The 20,096-nt window shown below is 61.8% G+C and overlaps 2 protein-coding genes across 2 annotated transcripts in view; both read left to right on the forward strand.

Annotated features, from left to right (window-relative positions):
- The window catches only part of CFAP46 (cilia and flagella associated protein 46), an 88,917-nt gene extending 84,878 nt beyond the window's left edge, over window positions 1-4,039 (forward strand). The window contains 5 exon segments of the mRNA XM_024762160.1: window positions 181-293; window positions 1,559-1,640; window positions 2,376-2,512; window positions 2,611-2,691; window positions 3,463-4,039. Coding sequence (XP_024617928.1) covers window positions 181-293; window positions 1,559-1,640; window positions 2,376-2,512; window positions 2,611-2,691; window positions 3,463-3,587 — 538 coding nt within the window. The 3' untranslated portion in view covers window positions 3,588-4,039.
- Window positions 4,040-18,464: 14,425 nt separating this feature from the next.
- NKX6-2 (NK6 homeobox 2) overlaps window positions 18,465-20,096 on the forward strand; it is a 2,847-nt gene continuing 1,215 nt past the window's right edge. Inside the window, exons 1-2 of the mRNA XM_024762398.1 lie at window positions 18,465-19,106; window positions 19,216-19,449. Coding sequence (XP_024618166.1) covers window positions 18,465-19,106; window positions 19,216-19,449 — 876 coding nt within the window. The remainder of the gene's footprint in view (window positions 19,107-19,215; window positions 19,450-20,096) is intronic.

Below are 20,096 nucleotides of genomic sequence, written 5' to 3' on the forward strand. Positions count from 1 at the left end.
GCCATCTGGGGCAGGGACCTGGGCTCCTTGGCCGGATGGAAGACCCTCTGCAGCTTTTCAGAGTAACCGCCCCGGGGGCAGGGTGTGGAGCGGAACGCGGGAACAGTCCGCTCCGGATCGCGCCCTTGGCCCGCGGCTCCAGCAGGCATCCACCCCGGGTCTCTCTCCTTCCCTTGGCAGCCAGGCCGAGTGGGAGCAGCTGCTGGGCAGCTGCGGAGGCTTTTTCTTCTACGGGATGGAGAGCTTCCTGTCCCACATATTGGTAGAAAGGTTGGCCGCCATGAACTTGGAAGGTGAGACCCCCCAAAAGCCCGCCTCTCTGCCAGACCCGCCGGCACAAGTCGAATCCACACGGGGACAGAGCAGGGCGCCCCTGTGTCTTATCAGGTGTCTCCCCTGTGCTCTGATGGAGGGCTGGGGGGGCGCTTTAGGAAGGCACAGCGGGGCCTGGGTTGGGGGACCCCTCCTCCGTTCCTCTGAGAGGCCTGGCCAGGGTCAGACGTTGGAGGGGTCACCCCTCTAGGGCTGGGCCTGCAGAGTGCAGGAAGACTGGGTGGGTGTTTCTGGAAAGTGCTGGTCACAGCCCCTTCCCACCAGTTGTTCTACTTGAGATGCAGGCACTCTGGCCCTGTTTTCCCTCCCACTGTCCACTGGCCCCTGCGTCACCCAGCCCACCCCCAGGGTGCCCGTGAGTGTCGTCTGGCCTGCCCTCAGGTGACCTTCTCCTGAGGGGATTGCTGGGTAGCTGGCCACTGTGCACGGTTGAGTGGGGGCCTTTTCAGGGACCCCTCAGAGAGGCCCCTACCCTTGGGGTGTGTGGCACAGGTGGACACTGTCCGTGGTCGGGATACCTGAACCCAGCCCGTCACCCCGTCTCTTCCCCAGGCCCTGCCGATATGGGTGGGGTCCGCACGTTCTTACCCCAGGAGAAGGTAGAAACAGGCTTCTCTGAAACTTGAATTCTAGACCTTCTCAGACGAGCGATGAGTGACACTGAAGAAATCATAGGCTCCCAGGAGCCTGTAAGGGTGACAGCATCGCTGGGTGCCCCCGCCGTTCCCAGCCAGGCCTGTCCTCACACAGCTGGAGGCTCTGCCCGCTCTGGGGACGGCCCCTGACGCTTGGCCTCAGCATCTGTGGGGCTTTCCTCACACCCACAGCCAAGAGCTGCATTTTGGACACTGGCCCCGTTTCAGTGGGCACACGGGGCCAGGGCCACCGACGTCCAGCCCCTGGCAAGCCGGACTGCCTCATGGGTGGCCTCTGGGAGCCAAGACCCCTCTGCGAGGCAGGGAGAGCTGTGGCAGGCCCCGGGGTGGGCTTCCCTCCCTCGCCTGGCCCGGTCACCCAAGGAGGACGTGAAGGGTGAGGGCAAGGCAAATAACGGCCGGCTTGCCCGTGCAGCCCACGCGACCCAGGACGGGGACGAGTGGGGTCGGAGCCTCGGTCGGGTCAGGCCGAGTTCCCGCTATCCTCCTCGCCCTGGGCGACACCCCCGCCGGCACGGCGCCCTCACCCTGGGTGCCCTGCCACTGAGCCGCCCTTCCTGTGACCACAGAGTGCCAGATGGTGGTGCTGCTGGACCTGGCGCGGTCCTGCGAGAGCATGCAGCGCCACGTGGAGTCCTCGCAGAACAAGAGGTGCCCGGGGTCCCCTCCACTCGGGCTCAGGCCTGCGGCCTGGCCTCCGGCAGCTGACGAGGAACCTGGGGGGGCATATGAGCCACGGCTGTCCGCCTGGGGCACTGTCCTTGCACCCCCTGGGCCGCTGGGATGCCGTGATCTGGCCCCCAGACCCTGCCTGGCAGAGTCCCAGGGCGGGGGGATGGATGGACGGTGACCCTGCCTGGCAGAGTCCCAGGGCAGGGGGATGGATGGACGGTGACCCTGCCTGGCAGAGTCCCAGGGCGGGGGGATGGATGGACGGCGCCGGCACAGACCACAGGCCTGCCTGGAACTTCAGGAAGCTGGGTTTGGGCCAGGAAGCAGAGGTCTGGCAACTGGGAGGACACCCTGGCTTCAGGGCTCCCCGTGTCACCTGTCACCCCCCCACCCAGGGCCTCTGTGGGCTGCAGGCGGGCGGAGCAGAGGACACCCTCTGGCAGGGTTCCCCTCCTGGCCCCACACCCCATGACTGGGAGCGCCCAGAGGGACTTGGCAGGGCTCTGAAATGACTTTTCTTGTTAAATGGTATTTAATTGTGTGTGGGGCGGGGGCGGGGGCGGGGGAGGAATTCTCGGCTCTTTCGAGAGCCCTAAGAGCTGTCAGTCCAAATACCCGGTCCAACACTTGGCGCTCTTCGGGCTGTGGGTGGAGGAGGGCTCGGACCGGGCCCTTTGGTGCTGGCCCGGCCCACGGGAGCTCGGTCCCCCGCAGTGCACCCCGACTGTCCTTGGAGGGGCCCGTCGAGACGGCTGTCCTCCTGAGTCTGGTGGGGGTCAGGAGCATCGTGGCGAACCAGTGGCCGACGGTCCTGCGGGACAACGCGACGCGGGCCAGCATCCTGTGGGAAGGTGAGTCGTGCCGGCCGCCGCTCGTCCTGCAGCCCCGCGGGGCTCCCGGAAGCCTGTGGGCTGCTAACGGGCCCTCTGAAGGGCTGCTTCTCCTCCAGATCTGTTGACAGCTGGCAAGCCGATCGGGAGAACGACCCGCCTCCTTCAGAAGAGGGGAACCAGTGAAACTGTCCACCACGGTAACTAGAAACGGCCCTACCTCCTTGCTCGTCCCTCAGGCTACAGGGTCAGGGGTCCCCCACTTCTCCCGTTTCTGCACAGCCTCCGAAGGTCAGCTTGCCTGACAAAGACCTTCAGCCTCCTACAGACCACTGCCTACAGTGAGATCTGGCATCGAATGTCTTTACGGAAACACACATGGGTCACTGGAACATCTTCATCTTCAAAACAGCTCAAGTCCCACAAACTCCAAAAGCCCTGGTGTGTTCTCTGGGAGGCGGGGAGCCCACCCACTCCTCCTTCAAGGCAAATGGAACCCTGAAGTCCATGTGTAGCAGCGGCCTTACACACGGATTCTGGTGTAAAAACCTTAAATGCAGCGCGAGGGAGTCTGAGCTTTAGCGATACGTTGATTGGAGAATCTACCGTAACTAAGAAAGGTTTATCCCAGGGTCATTTAAATCATGAAATTTTCAAATATACAAGGCAAAAGGGGCTTCAAATTCAAAACTCACATGGTCCACGGGTGCCCGCGAGGTAGTTGCCGAGCAACAAATGCTTGTGGAGCGAGCGAGCAGATGAGCGAGTGAAGGTGTGAGGGGTGGGCGAGCACTGGCCTGTGGCTGCTGCCTCCGCGCCCGGCGTCCCCGTCCGGGCTGCGACCAGCGGCAGAGCCAGCAGCACCCTCACCTCTGCTGTGCTCCCCGCATGCGCCGTGAGCCTTGGTTGGGCCGCAGGCATCCTGTCCCCGTGAGCCCCGCGTTTCACAAGCCCGCCTGCTCTCCCCACAGATGAGGCTCTGCAGACCTGGAAGGACAGGCTGGTGCTCTTCCAGCCACAGCCGCAGGGCTCGGAGCGGCTCCCCGTCACCCTCAACCTGGTCCTCTACGGGCTGCCGCACCAGGCCATCGTGTGATGGGGCCACGCCTCCCCACAGCCCGTCCCCACCATCCGCCATCCCCCTCCCTGGTGTCCCCGGCCCCTCCGCCCATGACCTCCTCCGCGGCTGCGCTGTCAGAGCCCACCCCCACCCCGCCCGGCCCCCGTTCTGCACGGGGCAGTAGCCTGCTCCTCCCTCCATGGTGAAGCCAGGGCCCTGTCGGCGGGAGGAGAGCATCTCGGGGGGCTCGGCAGCACGGGCTGGGGGAGGAACGCGTCCAGGCCCACCCCACAGCGGCCTGGGCCCCCGGGCCCCTCGTGCCCCGGCTGCTAGACCAGAATCGCTGGGAGGCAGAGTCTGTTGAAGTGCTTTAGTAAACAGCTGCGTCACCTCCGAGCTGTGTTTCTGTGCCCCTGGAAGCGGGGACCAGCTCTGGTTCTGCACCCCCGGCCGACGCAGACACCAGCACTGCCCAGCACCTCAAAACTCAAAGAGAGGAAGTGGCTGTGTGAAATGAGCCCCCAGGCCTCCCCTCCCTGCCCAGAGCTTTCCACAGGGTGGGGACTCACGTCCCGGGCAGAGGGCAGGCGGGAAGAGCCAGTGGGCAGACTGGGTCCAGGACCTCATTTCCCCTGAATCACGGGACCAGAAATGGCCGTGTGAACACACCAGGGATCCTCGGGGAGGCGGGGGTGGGCCTGCGACACCCTGTTTGTCCTGTTCCTCGCTGACCACTCCTGGTGCGTCACAGTCTGTGGTCACCTCCAACCACCGGGCTGGGAATCCCTGGAGAGGGGCACTGTCCAGCGCCAGGCCGTGGCGGGGCCAGCAGGTGCTTGCAGGGCGAAGGGATGAACGGGCGTGCCTTGGAGGCTGAGCCCAGCAGGCTGAGGGCGTCACGGGCTGCAGGGTGACTGCAGCTTCCAGAGACGGGAGTGGGGAGGGGCCCCACCGCTGATCTCAGAGCCCCCACTACTATGGGACGTGCAGCAGAGCCTCCTCCAGAGCTGGACGTCCAGGCACCACCTGTGGTCACCGCTCTGGTCAAAGTGAGCCCTGGGAGAGGCCACTGTCCCCAGAGGTGGACACTCAGCTGGAGTTGAAGGTGGCCATAGGAGGACAGATGCCACAGTCACCGGGAGAGCTCCTCACACCGTGCCCAGGCCAGCCTGGCCCACGTGTGGGCAGAAGACTGGCCAGGACCCTGCGTCCCGAGAGCCCCCCAGGTCTGTGGCTGAGGGTCGAGGGTGAGCCCACTCCTGGCCTCTCTGGGGTGGAGCCAGCCCATTAGAGGGCGCACAGGCTGGGGCCGGGGAGGGTCAGAGCCCCTTCTGGCATGGGTCCTGGCAGGCAGCCCCCCAGATCCGCTGAGGCCAGGCCGCAGAGTGCACGGTCTGGGCCGCTGGCCCCAGGGCTGCTCGGGTGCCGTCTCCAGGGCGCCCAGGTGTTCCTGGGGCTCCCGGGCCCGTCCTGCCAGGCTCCGAGCACAGGTGCGGTGTCCACACAGAAGTCATGTCCCCAACCAGGCCTCAAGTCCCCTGCCTGCCTCGCCTACCTCTGGGGCCACGTGGCAGATGGAAGAAGCCACCCAATGGCCAGAGGATGCCAAGTCCCAGGCTGACTGACCCTGGTCACCGTCCCGTCTGGGCTGGGAGGCCCAGGAGCTGAGCACGTGGGAAGGTTCCCCTGGTACGTGAGCAGGCACGGAGCTCCGTCCTGACCTCGTGCCCTGGACGCCAGCTGGCAAGACTGCATCCCTGCGGCGTGGTCTCCCTGCTCTTAGGTGCAGAGTGAGCAGTGCTGAGATTCCTGGGCCGAGACACACAACAGCCCAAACAGTAAAAAATAAAAAAGGCCCAAATTAAGACCGAGATAAAACATCATTACCATATCTACTAAAACAGCTAAAATGAAAGATAGTGACAAACACCAAATGCTGGGGAAGAGGCAAAGAAACGGGGTCTCCCATACGTTACCCCTGGGAATCTAAAATGGTGCAGACCCTCTGGAAAAGAGTTTGGCAGGTTCTCATAAACTGTGTGTGCAGTTAGCATATGGCCCAGCTTCTGCATTTATCCCAGAGAAATGGGAACTTAGGTTCACACAAACACGTGCATGAATGTTTATAGCAGCTCCATCCCCTTAGAGCAAAAACTAGAAACAACCCAAATGCCTTCACTTCTAACAGTTAAGCAAACAGCACATTTACTTGCTAGAATGCCCACGAGGGGCTGGCTGGACCTCAAGGGCGTCGTGCTGAGTGGAGAAGCCAACATCAATGAGATCACGCCCTGTGGTATCGTTTATACAACATCCTCAAAGGACAGAACACCTGAGATGGAGAACAGGCCCACTGGAGCCTTGGGGCAAAGCCAGGTTCTGTACCTCGGTTGTGACAGAGACACAAATCTATACATGGGATAACATTTCACAGTGCCCCTCCCACACACTGACACACAGAGACAGACACACAGAATACAGACACACACACACACACAAATGCCTGTTGAAGTGGTGGAAACAGAACCGGGTCCACAGCCCGGATTGCAGCACCGACCTGGGCTCCTGGTTTGCCGCTATCTGGGGCAACTCCCCAGGGGAGTGTGTGCTGTGTAGGACGCGCTGCGCTGCCTTTGCTATTTCTGCAACTTCCTGTGAATCTATAATTAATCCACCATAAAATTTTTTTTAAAGCTCATCTTTGATTAGATTGAGAGGTGGTGATTCCCCTCTTTTGTGTTTGATTTTTCCCTTTTTTCAAATATACACACATGCTCGTTCCAGTTTTTTTTTTTTTTTTTTTAAAGCACTAACTAATGACCAGGGGATAAATTCAAATCAAGCAGCGTTGGAAATACGAGCTTTCTCTAGAAAGATGTTGGCAGCCACCCAAACAACAAGAATAAAAGCTTCTGGAAATACTTCATCTGTGCAGCGCCACATTTTTCACCTGATCCTGCATCTGCTCCCTGAGAAATGTTCAACCGTGAGGGCCGTTCCGTGTATCAAAGCCGCTACAGTAACTTTCTGAATTATGTCCCAGCGACATAACAAATCACAGTGTCAATTAGCTCCTGTGACAGAAGCGGCATTCCACAATATATTCAAGCACGAAAGGGCTGCGTAGGGGAAATTTATGTAACCCTAAAAACTATAGGAGAAGAAAGATCACCTGGAATTTATTGGTAATAATAGGAGACAGAATGTAATCTGAATGGTGGACAGCCCTTCAGCCCTTTGAGAAAGGACGACCAGATCTGCAAGTTCTAAACGGTCCAGAAAGGACGCGGGTGGATGACGGGGCGCCCTGGCACGGGGCACGGGGGTCCGGGGGCCCCGGGAGATCCCGCCACTGCCCTCGCCCAGCCTACGACTTCCCCATTGGCAGTCGGCTCTGGTCCAAGCTGAGCTCCAGAATCCGGATGGGCTCCACGGCCTTGAGCTGGTCGCCCAGGAGCCCCAGCCCCTCCCCCGGAAAGTGCAGCACCCAGGGCGGGCCGGATGGGGAGGAGAGGGGCTCAGCATCGTCCTCGCAGCCGCTCTGCCTGCGTCCAGCCCCCGCGCCCCCCCCCCGCCCCCGGGTCCCCCGCGGCAGCATCGGTCCCTCACCCAAGGCAGCCGGCGAATCGGACCGGTCGGTTCCTGTTCGTCAGTCACCTGCTTAAAAGTTCAGTTTGTTTTCCGAATTTATGTCTTGGAAGTAGTGATTTTCATATTTTTAAAATATGGAGTTTCTTTTAACGGTATGTTATATTGTAGGAAATTGGGGGGGGAGTTAAAGGGAGAAAAGCCCTCACAGCCACACAAAGGCAGAAACCCATGTTTTGATAGCTCGTGGATTTTTCTCTGTGTTTTTGCACAGTGAGCTCCTGGGTGGTTTCACACAACATGGTAAAGGACTTCCCATTTCAAGATATTAATCAGAAACCTTGTTCAAAGCATTCCTACCCTCAAACAGGCTGCTTGCAAACACGACAGATCTGATGCACCGGGACGAGGGTCCTTCGGGCTTGGAGGGGAAGTCGGGGGGCCAGAGGGTGAGTGGGAGCATTAGCAGACTGGGCTGGGGGCCCGGGGACGGTGGGCTCTGGAGCTGGACCTGCCTCATGGGTGGTCCCAGCTCCCGGCCGGGTCCGCACCTCCATCCTCATCGAATCCCGAGGAACAGCATCACCAAGCACTGACCGAGGTCCACCTTCCATGACGTGGCCACCGCTTTCGCCGCATGGGAGACCCTGGCCTCGGTATGCCATGGCCCCGGGCTCACACCTCCAGGCACGGGCTCTCTGAGCTCCTGGACCGCCCCCCCCGACCCCGGGATTCCCAGTGGGGTGTTCCGGTGCCCACCTGAAGGCACGGCTGCCCCTCACCACGCTTCCCAGGAACCTGTGGTTCCTATGGTTCCGGCCAGCTCCCCCATCCACCTGGGGCCTGGGGAGCCCGGGCCCACCCTCCTCTGCAAGCGGTTAATTCACAATCACAGCTAAAGCAGCCCTTCCAGGTTGATCTGGATTAAGAAATTGGCAGGTTAATAAAGCTAAAATGTTCATAGGCGCTTGTATATAAATTTCTATTAAGTTCCCTCGTTCAACGCTGGTCTCTAATAGTTTAATTTCTATATTAGATAATTAAAACTCTATTTTCAATTACTGTGAACAGTTGTTTTCCTTAATGCTCGTCCTGGAGGAGCCAGTAATTTTATATCTTGTAAAAATGATTAACTGGCATCATTACCCCATATCTCTGAAATATAACCCAGCCGCTTCAAGAAAGGCCGTCTGTATTCAGTTAATGTCCCCTTGCACTAAGACATACAGTATTCATGCCATGCACAACCCACTGTCCTCTCATTTTATTATGACGACGATGGAGATAGATAGAAACAACCAGTTTAATTATCCCGTTTCCAGCAGAGAAATCAATTTTCAATACGCCTCCACTCTTATAAAGAAGAAGGCGGCGTGGTTCCTGGGAAGTGGCGCCCGCAAGCTCCCTCCCGGCTCGGGCCTGACTGCAGACCCCGGGGCTTCTCCACGGGCCAGCCCTTCTGTGTAGAGCGTTTCCGTGGGGCAGACTCTGGGAGGGGCCTGTGACCCCCGCCTCCAGGGGTCTGTCCTGTGCGGGTGCTGCCTGCCCCTCCCCTCCCCCCAGCATCACTCTGGTCCCCAAGGCCCCCACGCCCAGCAGCAGGTTTCCCTGGGGACAGCCCTGCTCACTGCACCAACGCTGACCTCAGATGGACCGGGTGCCCACGCAGACTCGGATGGGGTCCCGGGGGATGTACTGCAGCGTGCAGCCCACCCCCTTGGTCAGGGTGATTCAAGGGATGCGCCCTGCCTTGCCAATCAATCACACGGCTCTCTCGGCCAATATAATCTAATTGTTTGACATTTTTATCACAATTCATTGAGACCAAAGGGAGATGAGATTAATACCCCCGTGCGGTTGGCTAATGGCCGGGAAGGAGCTGATGGGAGCTCTTAAATTTTCTTATTATAGATTTCAATTCTTTGTGACGCGAGGTGAGAGATGGCAACAGGATAATAAGGTAGAGGCCTCCTCTGCCCCGGTGCCCCGAGATCAGGGGTCTGCTGGGCCTGCGCAGCTCCCCCCACGGGGGAGACTCTGGCCTCTGCAGGAGGGGCAGCTGTGCCTGGACGGGCCCAGGCTCTGAGGAGAGGCTGCGGGGGGAGGCTGGGAATACTGGATACGGGGGCCGGGACAGTGAGGACAGAGCCCCAGGCAGGCGGGGAGCTGCGGCGCGGAGGCAGGGAAAGCCGAGCGAGAAGGACAGTATTTGGCCTCTGCCGCTGCCTCTGGGGACCGTGTCATGACACTGTCTGCGTGGACGTCACTGACACGGACAGCCTCCTCTGGTTGTGATGTACCTGTCACACCTGACCCCTGAGGAACGACAGGGCAGTGACAGGTGATGGGGACAGGTTTCAGGAGCCAGGACAAGTGTGGACAGAGAGCCAGTGTGGCCACAGGTGCAGCCATCCGCTGAGGAGCCGGAATCCTGGCCCAGGCCGCCGTCCACAAGGCTCTCACCCCGGGCTGCCTGTTGCCCTCCGAGCCCTTTCCTCCGATCCACTGCTCACAAGAGGTGATTTTGGATTTCCCTGAAAACTGAGTAGAGACATCACCCTTAGAGCCTAAATCTTAGCATTCGAGTAGAAAGTGGAAAGAAGATTTATTTGCAGCCTCTGCTGTCCTGGGGCCAACGTCCAAGCATCAGAGCGCTCAAGGCTCCAAGCATCCACGCATCCTGACCACTCAGGCATCCTGGCTGATTCCATCTGCCCAGCTGCAGTGCCAGTATTATAAAGCTACAGAATCACCACCTGATCTGCTGGCTCTGGAACCGGTTTAATGAGAAATTAAGATAAAAACAAACGATTTTGCCCAGACGCAGAGCTCAGATCAGTTGGAGGAGAGCCGCCCGGTCCTGATGGGAGCTTGTTCCAGGCAGGGCCGGGAGGGGTCGCATCCTGACGGGGCCCGTCCGCCTCCTGTGTGGCCCCTGCCCTGCTCTCCAGCCCCCCTCCACCCCCACGCAGCTCTCCTGCCCTCGCTGACCACCACTGCGTGTCCGTCGCCCCACCGGGCTCCGCCTGCAGCCGGCCCCTCTAGCCGACTCTGCAGTCCGGGGTGAGGCAGCTCGCAGGCACGCGCACGTCGGTGCGCTCCCGGCAAGGAGCGGGGTCCTCGCCGGCACAGGCCTCTCCCGGCGCAGGGCGGCCCCGAGGCGGCCGCGCTGCTGCGGGGACCAGCCCCGAAGTCCTCGCACTCACGACAGCTCCCACGCAGGCACGGGGATGGCCTCGCGGTGAAGGTCCCACGGGGTGCAGTCTGCGGAGGAGGCTCGTGAGAGCCAGGGCCACGAGCGGGCGAGGTCGGCCCGCGGATAAGCCCGAGGCTGCGGCCCGGCAAGCTCGTGGTGCACTTAGGAGCCAGTCAGGGGGGACGTGCTCAGGGGACGGGGGCGTCACGGCCACCCCGTGGCCAGGACCACCTCGCCCCACGGCCTGCTTCGGGCAGCGCCTGACCGGCCCCAACCCTCGGCCCGCTGACCCCGCTGCCGCCCGGCCCCGCGGGCTCGGCCATCCTCCTGCTGCGTTGCTGGTTTTGCCGACAGACCCACAACCAACAGGGCAGGCTGTTCCGAACTCACTTCGGCAGGAGAAAATGGTCCTCGAGCTCAAACCAACGCAGGTCTTCCCGGACCCCAGCCTGGCCTCGTCAGTCATGACCGATGGCCACTCAGTTCCCAGGATGCGGGCCTTTGTCGTTCTTATTAGTAAAAGTAATCCCTGCTCATAGAAAAAAACTGAAGAGCGCAGCAGACGCTGCAGGAAGGCGGGCAAGATCTGCCCGCCCCTTCCACTCCAAGCCCCGCCCCTCCTCCCCAGGCTCCTCCCCAGGGCAGGGTTTGGTGCCACGGGTACTTCCAGGACTTTTCTTTGGGTAAGTGTCCATATATTCAATGATGAAATGACACGCAGATTTTCCCAAAGTGCTAGTATATTATAAGTGCTGTCATAGCGGGGTCCCCCCACTTTGCCTGTCTTTGTGGGCGTCTCACACTTCATACATGGCCGCACCCCGGGTTACTGTGCTCCCAGGATACAAGCAGTCTGTTTATTTTGGTGAAACTATTGATATCTTCTTTGTGAATAATGTATGGTCAACTCATGTAACTCTGTCATGCCTCTGTGTTCAGGACGGAGAATTCGATACATTCATTAGACCCCAGCATTGATCATTTATCCTTCCCGTCCCGCAGCTGACTTGGGCCTTCTGGATGGGGAAGGTGAGTTAAAGTTCATGACCACAACTGCGTCTCTTTTTGCTTCTTTGTGCATTTCTGTCATTTTCTTTTAACTCTTAAGGATTTTGGTGCCAGGTTTGTCTTCAGAACAGCTTGTAGCTTCCACTGTTGTCAACTGTAGCTTTGTCTCGAGATGACAGAGGTTTTACTGTCTGGCCCACGGTTTCTGCTCACAGGTGTCTGTACGTCAGCCACAAACTGTGTTTGTCCGGCAGGGACAGCCCTACCTTCCTCGCCTGGACCGCCCAGGACTCCTGGGGGAGCTCCTGGGTCCCCACGTTGTGCTCAAGCCAAAAGAGACTAAAAAGCAGACCGGGCGACAAAGGATGAGAAACGGGGGAGCCGCAGGCGAGAAGGAAAGCAAGACGAAGTACGATCACGGAGGCCGAAGACACCTGCTGCAGCTCCACACACCAGCAGGACTAACACAGAAACCTTCAGGTCCGGTCAGGGGCCTGCAGTAATTTGCCCTAACAAGGCTATCAGAGGTTTTGCATGCGTACCTTGTGGGCTTCCCAGTGTAACTGCTAAAGATGACACCCGTTACGGGACACCCACAAACCTGGTCTGCAGGACCGAGCAATTCCGGGCCCTGAACAGCGGTTCTGTGAAGATGCCGTGACACAGGCCCTGTGGGAAAAGGCGCACAGACAGGAGTGTGTGTGTGTGAGTGTGTGTGTTAGTTCTGTGGGGGGCGGATCTTACAGAGAGTGAGACCTCCCACGTGCGGGGTCTTTTGTGCGTTCTGTCCTTGGGGGTCGCTGTCCCCGGGGCCTGGGGCAGTGTCTTCCCCCCGGCAGGTGCTCACTCAGCAGTCGTATGAACGAGTGAAGGAGGGTGAGTGGACAGAGGTGGGAAGGACGCTGGCCACACCGCCGCCTGGGGCTGAGGGCTGAGACGCGGCAGTTACTTTCTTCATTGTGTTCAATGTTTCATACCTGGTGTCTGTCACCACAACCAGAAAAAAAGTTTTGTTTGAAAATGCAATTTCTCTCCACCCAAATCTCTGACAGCGGTCATCTCTCCAGAGATGTCAAGAATGCGGCCCTGGCCTGGGACCAGCAAGGGCTCCCGCTGGTGGAACCACAATCCAGACGCTGCAGTCAGTCGGTCTGCACCGTGGCTGGAGCCCACAAAGCACATGGAGTCCCAGTCTGCATCCCTGTGTGCCCAGGACTCCCCTCTATGTGCCCAAGACCCCCCCACCCCGTGTGCCCAGAGGCCCCTGAATGTCCAGGCCCAGGCTGGGTTGAGGCTCTCCCTTGGCCCTCGGGTGGCAAGGCAGGGGCTGCAGGGGAAATCTTGGCGACCCTCTGGGGTGGGGCCTTGGGGAGGGACGGGGCCTTGGGGAGGGACGGGGCCTTGCGTCTCTTCTCCATGTCCATCCTCACATTTGTGCCTCTAGGGGAAGCTGCAGGGACACCGCACACAGACTGAGTCGGGGACCCAGCAGCTGCCTGCTTTCTGCCTTTGGGCCGGGCAGGGATGCAGTGCTTGGCCTCCGTGGTCTGGCCCAAGTCCCCTTCGGTGACATCTGCCCTCTGCCCTGGCCTCCGTCTCTTTAGGCAGCTGGATGTTTCCAGCCCCCTCCTATTGCTCCCTTGGGGGCTTCCTGGGGTCTTTCCAGGGGTGGAAATCCCAGGGTGTCAGGTGAGGCCGCCACGTGGGCTCCCAGAGACCTGTGAGGACAGCCGTGTGGTGGCTGGGGTCCGGCCTGCCCGTGCGGGCCTCTCTCCTGGGTTTGTAAGTCTTCCCTTGAGAGCAGGAGAAACCAGCCTCAATTCCTACCCTCCCGGAGGCTCAGCTCTCCGTCCCTTCCTCAGGGAGCCTCCGGGAGTCCCTAGGCCCCTCCTTGTCCCAGGACCCTGAGTAAGTGTCCAGAGGCCTTTCCCGCCAGCTTGTCCCTGCCACTGGAGGGCAGGGGCTTGCATTCAGTCTCTGCCCCTCAAGTCTCCGTGCACGACCTGGAGACGGGCACTGGGACACACTCCTTGTCTGCCCCATAAACCAGGAAAAGTGACAGTGAGGAAACCACAAGGATCCCTCCAGTGTCACTCAAATAAACGCTTGTCCCAACTAGAGACTTCAAAGCATAAATCGTCCTCCTCACCTGGGGGTCTGGAAAGAGCCCCTTGTTACCCTCTGCTCATACATTAGCCAGCTTCTGCTCAGCAGCGCTGTATAAGAAACACCCGCACCGCCGGATCTCGGCCTTCCCACCTGGGGCAGGTCTGGGACGCGCCATTCTCATGCTGAGACAAAGAGCGAGGAAGCTGGTGGACACGAGGGATCCTAAGATTCCACTTGGGCTGGCGTCTGTCCTGCCTACCTTTCCCTGGCCACAGCGATCACATGGCCAAGCTGGTCATCAGCTGGTCATCAGGAGAGAGAGCGGGGTCTTCCCGGGAGAAGCAAAGCCAGTCCCCTGGGCCGGGCAGGATGGATTAACCTCCTTAGCTGAACAACCTCTCCTGGGCCCTTTGTAGGAAGAGGCAGCTCACTGGGCCGCTGCAGACCAAGCCACATACTGAGGCCACAGGCCACCAGCGCCTGGGGGTGCCCGTACCCCCTACCCCCGTGGCAGAGGGGTTTAGTGGCCGGGCAGCCGCACACAGCCTCTGAGCCTTTGGGGGTCATGTGCCAGACCAACCCCCGGGCCCAGTTCACTCCCCTCCCCAGCCCTGCCGGATGCACTGCCTGGGCAGCGGGCAGCCTGGGCTGGGAGCCGGAAGCCCCTCGTGTGCTGCCAGGGGTGTGGGGTGTTCTTTGCCTCAAAGTCAGGGGCGTTATTCACAGCCTGGCTGTTCCTCGTGTATAGGAGCCTACAGGACAGGCTGCCCAGTCTATGGCAAACAGTAGCCCTGACCTGTGCACCGGCTGTAAGGCTTTCCTTAGACCAAGGCCCCCTGTGTGCGGGGCCCTCCCCGGGAACGGGGAGGGGACCCCCTCACTCTTACCTGAAACCCCGCCGGGTCCAGCCCTCCATCCGCCGCCCAGTGGCCCTTTAAAAGTGCAAATTGGTTCCCATCATAGGCAGCTCCCCCCTGAAGATTGAACCCCACTTCCTGGGCGGGGCTCCAGGGAAGCTGCCCCTCCCCCAGGTAGCCGCAAGCGCCCTCAGCAGCAGTGCAGGGGTCACCGTGTCAATAATGCTACCCTGCGTCTGTCAGGCTCGGTTATTAATCTGCCTGCCGTCTGCCCCTCTCCGCCATGAAAGGCACTTAATAAAGACCTGGGGGTACGAGGACAAAGACGTTGAGGCCCAAGCCCAGGCCCCGCTCGGCGGGGTTGAGGGGGGGTGATGGGAGGGCACTGGCCACAGCACAGCTGGATCCCTCACCCACCAGGAAGCCCCACCCTGGGGCCGGAGCGGCCTGGAGTGTAGCCAGGAGCCCTTCCGGAAGCGTCTCCTTGGCCAGTGCTGTCTGGGCCCATCCTGGGAGCACAGCAAAGGCGCTGGAGCAGACGCCCTAACACAAATCTTGTACTTGGCGCCCAATTAGCGCGTTTGGCACGCGGTCAGACCCCTAGGAGAGCAGCCTCGGGAGAGAGCTCATTACCCACGACAGCGCATCTGGTGCCGCGAGGCCCCAGGGCTGAGCTCGGGGGCGGATTCACGGCTGCAGCTTTTTGTCCTTTCCTGAGGGAGACAAGAGTCCTGGGAGCCCAGAAGAGTGCTTCCAAGGCGCCAGGTGCCCGCCACCTGCCGTCAGGGCAGAGGCCACCTCCTCCCGGGGCCCCTCGCCTGGCTCCCGTTTCCACAGCCATGGGCTGGGGGACACTTTCCAGCTCGGGTGAGAACATCTGGGGACGCACGCCCCAGCCCGGCCCTCCGCAGCCGGAGGGAGTGGTGGCCCCGCTCCCGGGTGTGGAGAGGGGGCCAGAGCCCTCGCCAGGCCCAGCTTGGATGTGGCTGAGGGGAAAGGTGGCCACACTCTCCAACCCAGAGCCAGGCGCCACCCAGAAGCAGGAAAGCAGAGCAAAACGGCGACCCCAGGAAAGGTGCCCGAGAGCTGGGGCCAGGCGGGCCTGGGGGCGGGGCCAGGCGGGCAGGACCAGACCCACACGGACGTTTCCCTCTTCAGCCCCAAATCCTCTCTGCCAGGGAGTTATTCATCCAGCCATTCCTTCACTCAAGCTCTTAGCAGCCTGTGCCCCTGGTGGGTTGGAGCCTGTCCTGCACCAAGGACCCTGCAGGACACCTGGAAGGGAAGAGGCACACAGCCTTGATGCCTGTCGGACATTCACGTGGGGAATGCGAGATGAGTGGAGAGTAGCAGACCTGGGGGAGGGACCCTGGAAGGAGAAGGAGGAGGAGGGAGGAGGACCAGGCACGCGGGACTCCGGCAGTCGTGGGAGTACGGCCAGTGCCGCCCCCAGTGCAGAGGCCAGGCGCCTGAACCCCGAGGCTGCCCATCAGACAGGGCAGCCCCGCTGAGCCCAGATGCACTGGCCAGGGAGGGTGGAGTGTGCCACCCTCTTAAGAAGCTGCCTGAGAAGAGAATGAAAATAATTGGACCTAAATCAACAGAGGGGTTCGTTCATATGTGGGCACCTCCCAGCAGCCACGAGAGGCCTGTGGCCATGTGCCCCAAAGAGAGTCGTGAGGTCAAGTCACCCAGTACCGGTGGCTTGCACAGCCACAGGTCCTGGGAGACCAGCGTGTTGGTGGACGCCCAGCCTCTGTGTCAGATCTCAACCTGGCGGACGGGCTCTTCCTTCAGGAGGAGAAAGGTGAGGCCAGCACAGCTAAATGGTAAAAGAGACTCGGGTTTGTGACAAGAACGCGTAGTATAGCTCTGTACACTCCTCTAGGGCTATTACATTTATCAAAATACATAACCTTTAAAGAAGTGAAGGAGCTGGGGGTGTGGGGAGGGGCTCTGCAAGGTGGGAGACGCCCACCCGGCCCAGGCTGGGGGAGGAGCTTCAAGTCCAGTGAAGCCAGAGCATCACAGAGGATGGGGGAGGGATAGGAGGCCCCCAGAGATCGGGGAGGGGGTCAGCTGGGGCCCCTCGGCCGGCCGGCTCCCAGGCCCCTCCCACCCACCAACAGTCCCCGCCTCCCAGGGTCTCGCCGGCATCTTCCCACGGGCGTCCCTCTGGGGCCCACGTGCCCATGGTGCCCTTTGGCTCAGGGTGTCTGGAGCCTCTTAGCGGCGCCATCTCCCTGGCGGAGCACGGGCTCCGGGAAAGCCTCAGAAGCCTGGGCCTGGGTGCGTGTTCGTTCCTTGGCTCGGCAGCTCTTACTCAGCCCTCCAGGTGGCCGGAGCACGGGGACCCTGCACCCATGTGCTCACTCTCTGGAAGGTGCTGCCGTGCAGACGGGCAGGCCAGCCTGGCGGAGGCTGGGGGTGAGGGTCCAGCCCAGAGCCGAGGGAGCAGGAAGTGAGCCACAGGAAGACGGGGGGACAGTGGTCCGGGGGCCGGCGGAAGGCAGGGCGGCAGCAAACGGACCAGTGTGGGGGTCAGAGGGATGCGAGGCCACAGGGGGCCTCAGTCTGAGGCACACGGGTCACTACGTGGGGATTAGACCGAGTTGGAGCGTGCTGCGCGGCACTCGGCCCTAATGCAGGTGGGAGAGGGGTGAGGCGGGGCCCGGTGACCAGCTGGAGACCCCTACCAGCCACCCGTTCCCCTCACCCCAGGCCCCGCACACCCTCAGCACTCAGTGCTCTCGCTGCCTCCAGACAGCGAGAGTCACTGCCCTGGTGGCACTGGGAGTGAGCAGGGCAGCCTCCACTGGAGCCCCTGGGCAGTGATGGGTGTCCGCTAGCCGCCTTTCCGGGGGCCAGCCAGTGGAGGGCGCCCAGCGGGATGGGCAGGGGTCTGGTCTTTTCCTGTGGCCCGGGCGTTTGCTGGGGGCGCGTGGGATTTGCGCCAGCAGGGCTCCTTCAGCATCTCCAGAACCTGGGAGTTCCTGCAGCTCCAGGGCCCAGGTGACCGCGCCTCTGCCCCTTCATCCCAGAGCTGCGGGCGGCACTTGGTTCTCTTGACCTACCAACCCTGGGTCAGCAGCTCCCTGAATCCGCCCCCAGGTGTGGTCACCTCCTCAAGCTCCCAGAGGCTGAGAACTGCTCACACATGGGAGGACAAAGCCAGGGCCCTTTGCCCTTTGCGGGAAGCCACCGAGCAGCCACCGAGCAGGTAGCTCCATGACTTACCAGCCCCGCAAAATGACAAATCTTTCCTTTGACAAGGTTTTTTGCCAACTCCAGGGGTACCTGTGTGGTGTGGTTGGAGATAGAATCCAAGCTCCTTCTAGGTGCAAGCGCCCTTACCCACCTCCCTCTCCGCCCCCCCTCCCTCCCCCCCCTTGCCGACCGGGCTCTGACCTACCCTGGACTTGGACACCTGTTGGCCCTCCAGGAGGACCACCTTCCCTGACCTCCCCCTTCCCAGCGATCATCGGTCCTGTTCCCCTCCAGCAGGGACTTCCGGAAGTTTTTTGGTTTATTGTTTATTACCCACTCCTCCCCTGGGGGCAGGGCGGGGTGCAGAGGTGGAGTTCGTTGCCTTCACGTGGCTCTCCCAGAGCACGCCTGGCACCTAGTAGGTGCCCAATAAATAAGCGTTGAGTAAGTAAAGGTCTCTGTCAAACGCGCGCTCTGCGTGTTCCCACAGCGTCTAAGTGTGAGCGCCGAAGTGCCCGCCGCCTTCCCAGGCAGGACTTTCCTTCAGCACCAGGAGGTGGCATTCGCGAACCTCTCCACCCCGGCGGCAATCAGCACGAGCGCCGGAGGCAGAGAGGCGCTCCTTCCCCGCAGGCGGCCACGGCACTTTCCCCGGACGAGGGGCGTTTCCCTTGATCCTACCCAGGGGGCGGCTCCCGGGAGCGCAGGAGGAGGGCGTAGAAGGTGGAGGGGCGCAGCCTCGGAGCGCGCAGAGACGGCGGGCAGGCAAGTTGAGCAAGTTATCAAGCCTACACACCCGGGACTGGGGCACTGGGGCACTGGGGGAGGGTGTCCCGTGCCGTGGCGTCCTGGGGGGTTGGGGGGCTGCGTCCGGGGCTTGGGAACCCCCGCGCGCCGGGCAGGACAGGACGCATGGGGAGGGCACCGAGACACCCACCGCCAGAGAGCATGGAGAAGAGGCCGCCCTCACCCCGCACCCCGGGCGCCCCCAATGCTCTCTGGGCCTTCCAAACCGCACTCCGGCCCCCCATCCGGCACCCAGGGCCACTGGCTCCCTGGAGAGCCGAGCACTCTGCGGCCAGGGGAGAAGCAGCCCCACTCGCGACCCCAAGCATTCCGGCCGCAGTCCAGGGAGGGCCCGGCTGCGTAGACAGACCCGGGACTCAGGGCAGCGACTCGGGGTGTCTGTTTCCTCAGCGGTCAAAAGGGCTGCGGAGGCCCCAGCCCGGGTGCTCGAGGAGCCACAGCGCGGCACCCAGAGCTGCGGTGTTCCTCCAGCCACCGAGCCAGAGTCGCAGGGAGGACAGTGCGCCCTGTCGTCCCGTCCGGGCGCGCCGCTCCCGGCCCGCCCCAGAGAACTGTCGGACCACAGCTGCCCAGAGTCGGCTCCTCGGTGCCGGGAGTAGGGACCCGGCCCCGCCCCTCCCACTTGGCCCCGCCCCCAAGCCAGTAACTGCCACGCCCTCAGAGCCCGAAACCTTGGCCCCACCGTTAGCCGCCTCCGAGGAGCCCAGAGGGCCCCAAACCCTGCTGGGAAGGATCCTCCCTGCGGCTGGGCTCTCGGGGAGCACCTACGCTGCGCCCGAGGCAGTGGGGCTCAAGTGAGGCCCGGGGCGGGTCTCGGGGCCTGGCCGCCCGTAGGTAGCGCGGGAAAGCGAGAGGTGAGCGCTCGTTAGGTATCCCGGGCCTGGCTCCGCAGGTGCCGATCGCCTGCGGGGCAGCCACACCCGGATCCCGCGAGTGCGGCCCCGACCGAGGAGGCGGGAAGAGAGAAATTCCCATGCGCGCGGACTGCACCGCGCCTGAAGCCGGGGCCATCACGCGCCACGGCGCGCCGCCCGGGACAGCACGGTGCGCGCACACGTGGGCAGGGGCGGCCACCGAACGTCCGCCCAGCCCCGGCGGCCAATGGCTTTCTGAGCGGCGATCTGGCGTAAGGACTCGCAGCGCCAAGACCCGAAAGCTAACTGCACAAAACGAAAATGGACCCCCCCAAAGGTCTCAGTGCCAGCGGGCGCTGGGTCCCTGCACAGAGCCGAGAGGGTCGCCTTCGTCCGCGCCACAGAAACCCTGGCGGCCGGGGTGAAACGGGAACGTCGTTGCTAACCGACCACACCAGGCCCGAGAGAGGCCGGCCTGGCGCACACCGCCGCCCAGCCACGAAACTGCAGCCGTCGGTTCGCACACGTTCCCGTCGCGTTCCCTGCAGGCAGCCAATAATAATAATAGCCGCCACGTAGTAATTGCTGTGACACCAGCCAAGAGAAGCAAGGAGGCGACGTCCAGAACCGTACTCAGCACTGGCTCTCCGCCGGCGCCCGCTGTCCCCTGCGATCTTATTTGAACCCGCACAGCAATTCCACGGGGTGGGAGGCTTTTCCACCCAGAGGAGGACACCATGGGCCCTGCGTGCCCGTCAAAAGGCCGCGCTTCAGCCCGCTGGCTGCACTTCGGGCGCACACCCACGTTAAGGCCCTGAGCGTGGCCCCGCACGCCTTGGGACCCGGACTCTGAGCCTGCCAGGGTCCCCGACCGCCGGCTCGGGCCGCGCTTCACAAGGGAACGGCTGTGCCCTAGGTC

Source organism: Neophocaena asiaeorientalis, unplaced genomic scaffold (assembly GCF_003031525.2).
Source record: "Neophocaena asiaeorientalis asiaeorientalis breed wild unplaced genomic scaffold, Neophocaena_asiaeorientalis_V1.1 scaffold356, whole genome shotgun sequence".
Lineage (NCBI taxonomy): Eukaryota > Metazoa > Chordata > Mammalia > Artiodactyla > Phocoenidae > Neophocaena > Neophocaena asiaeorientalis.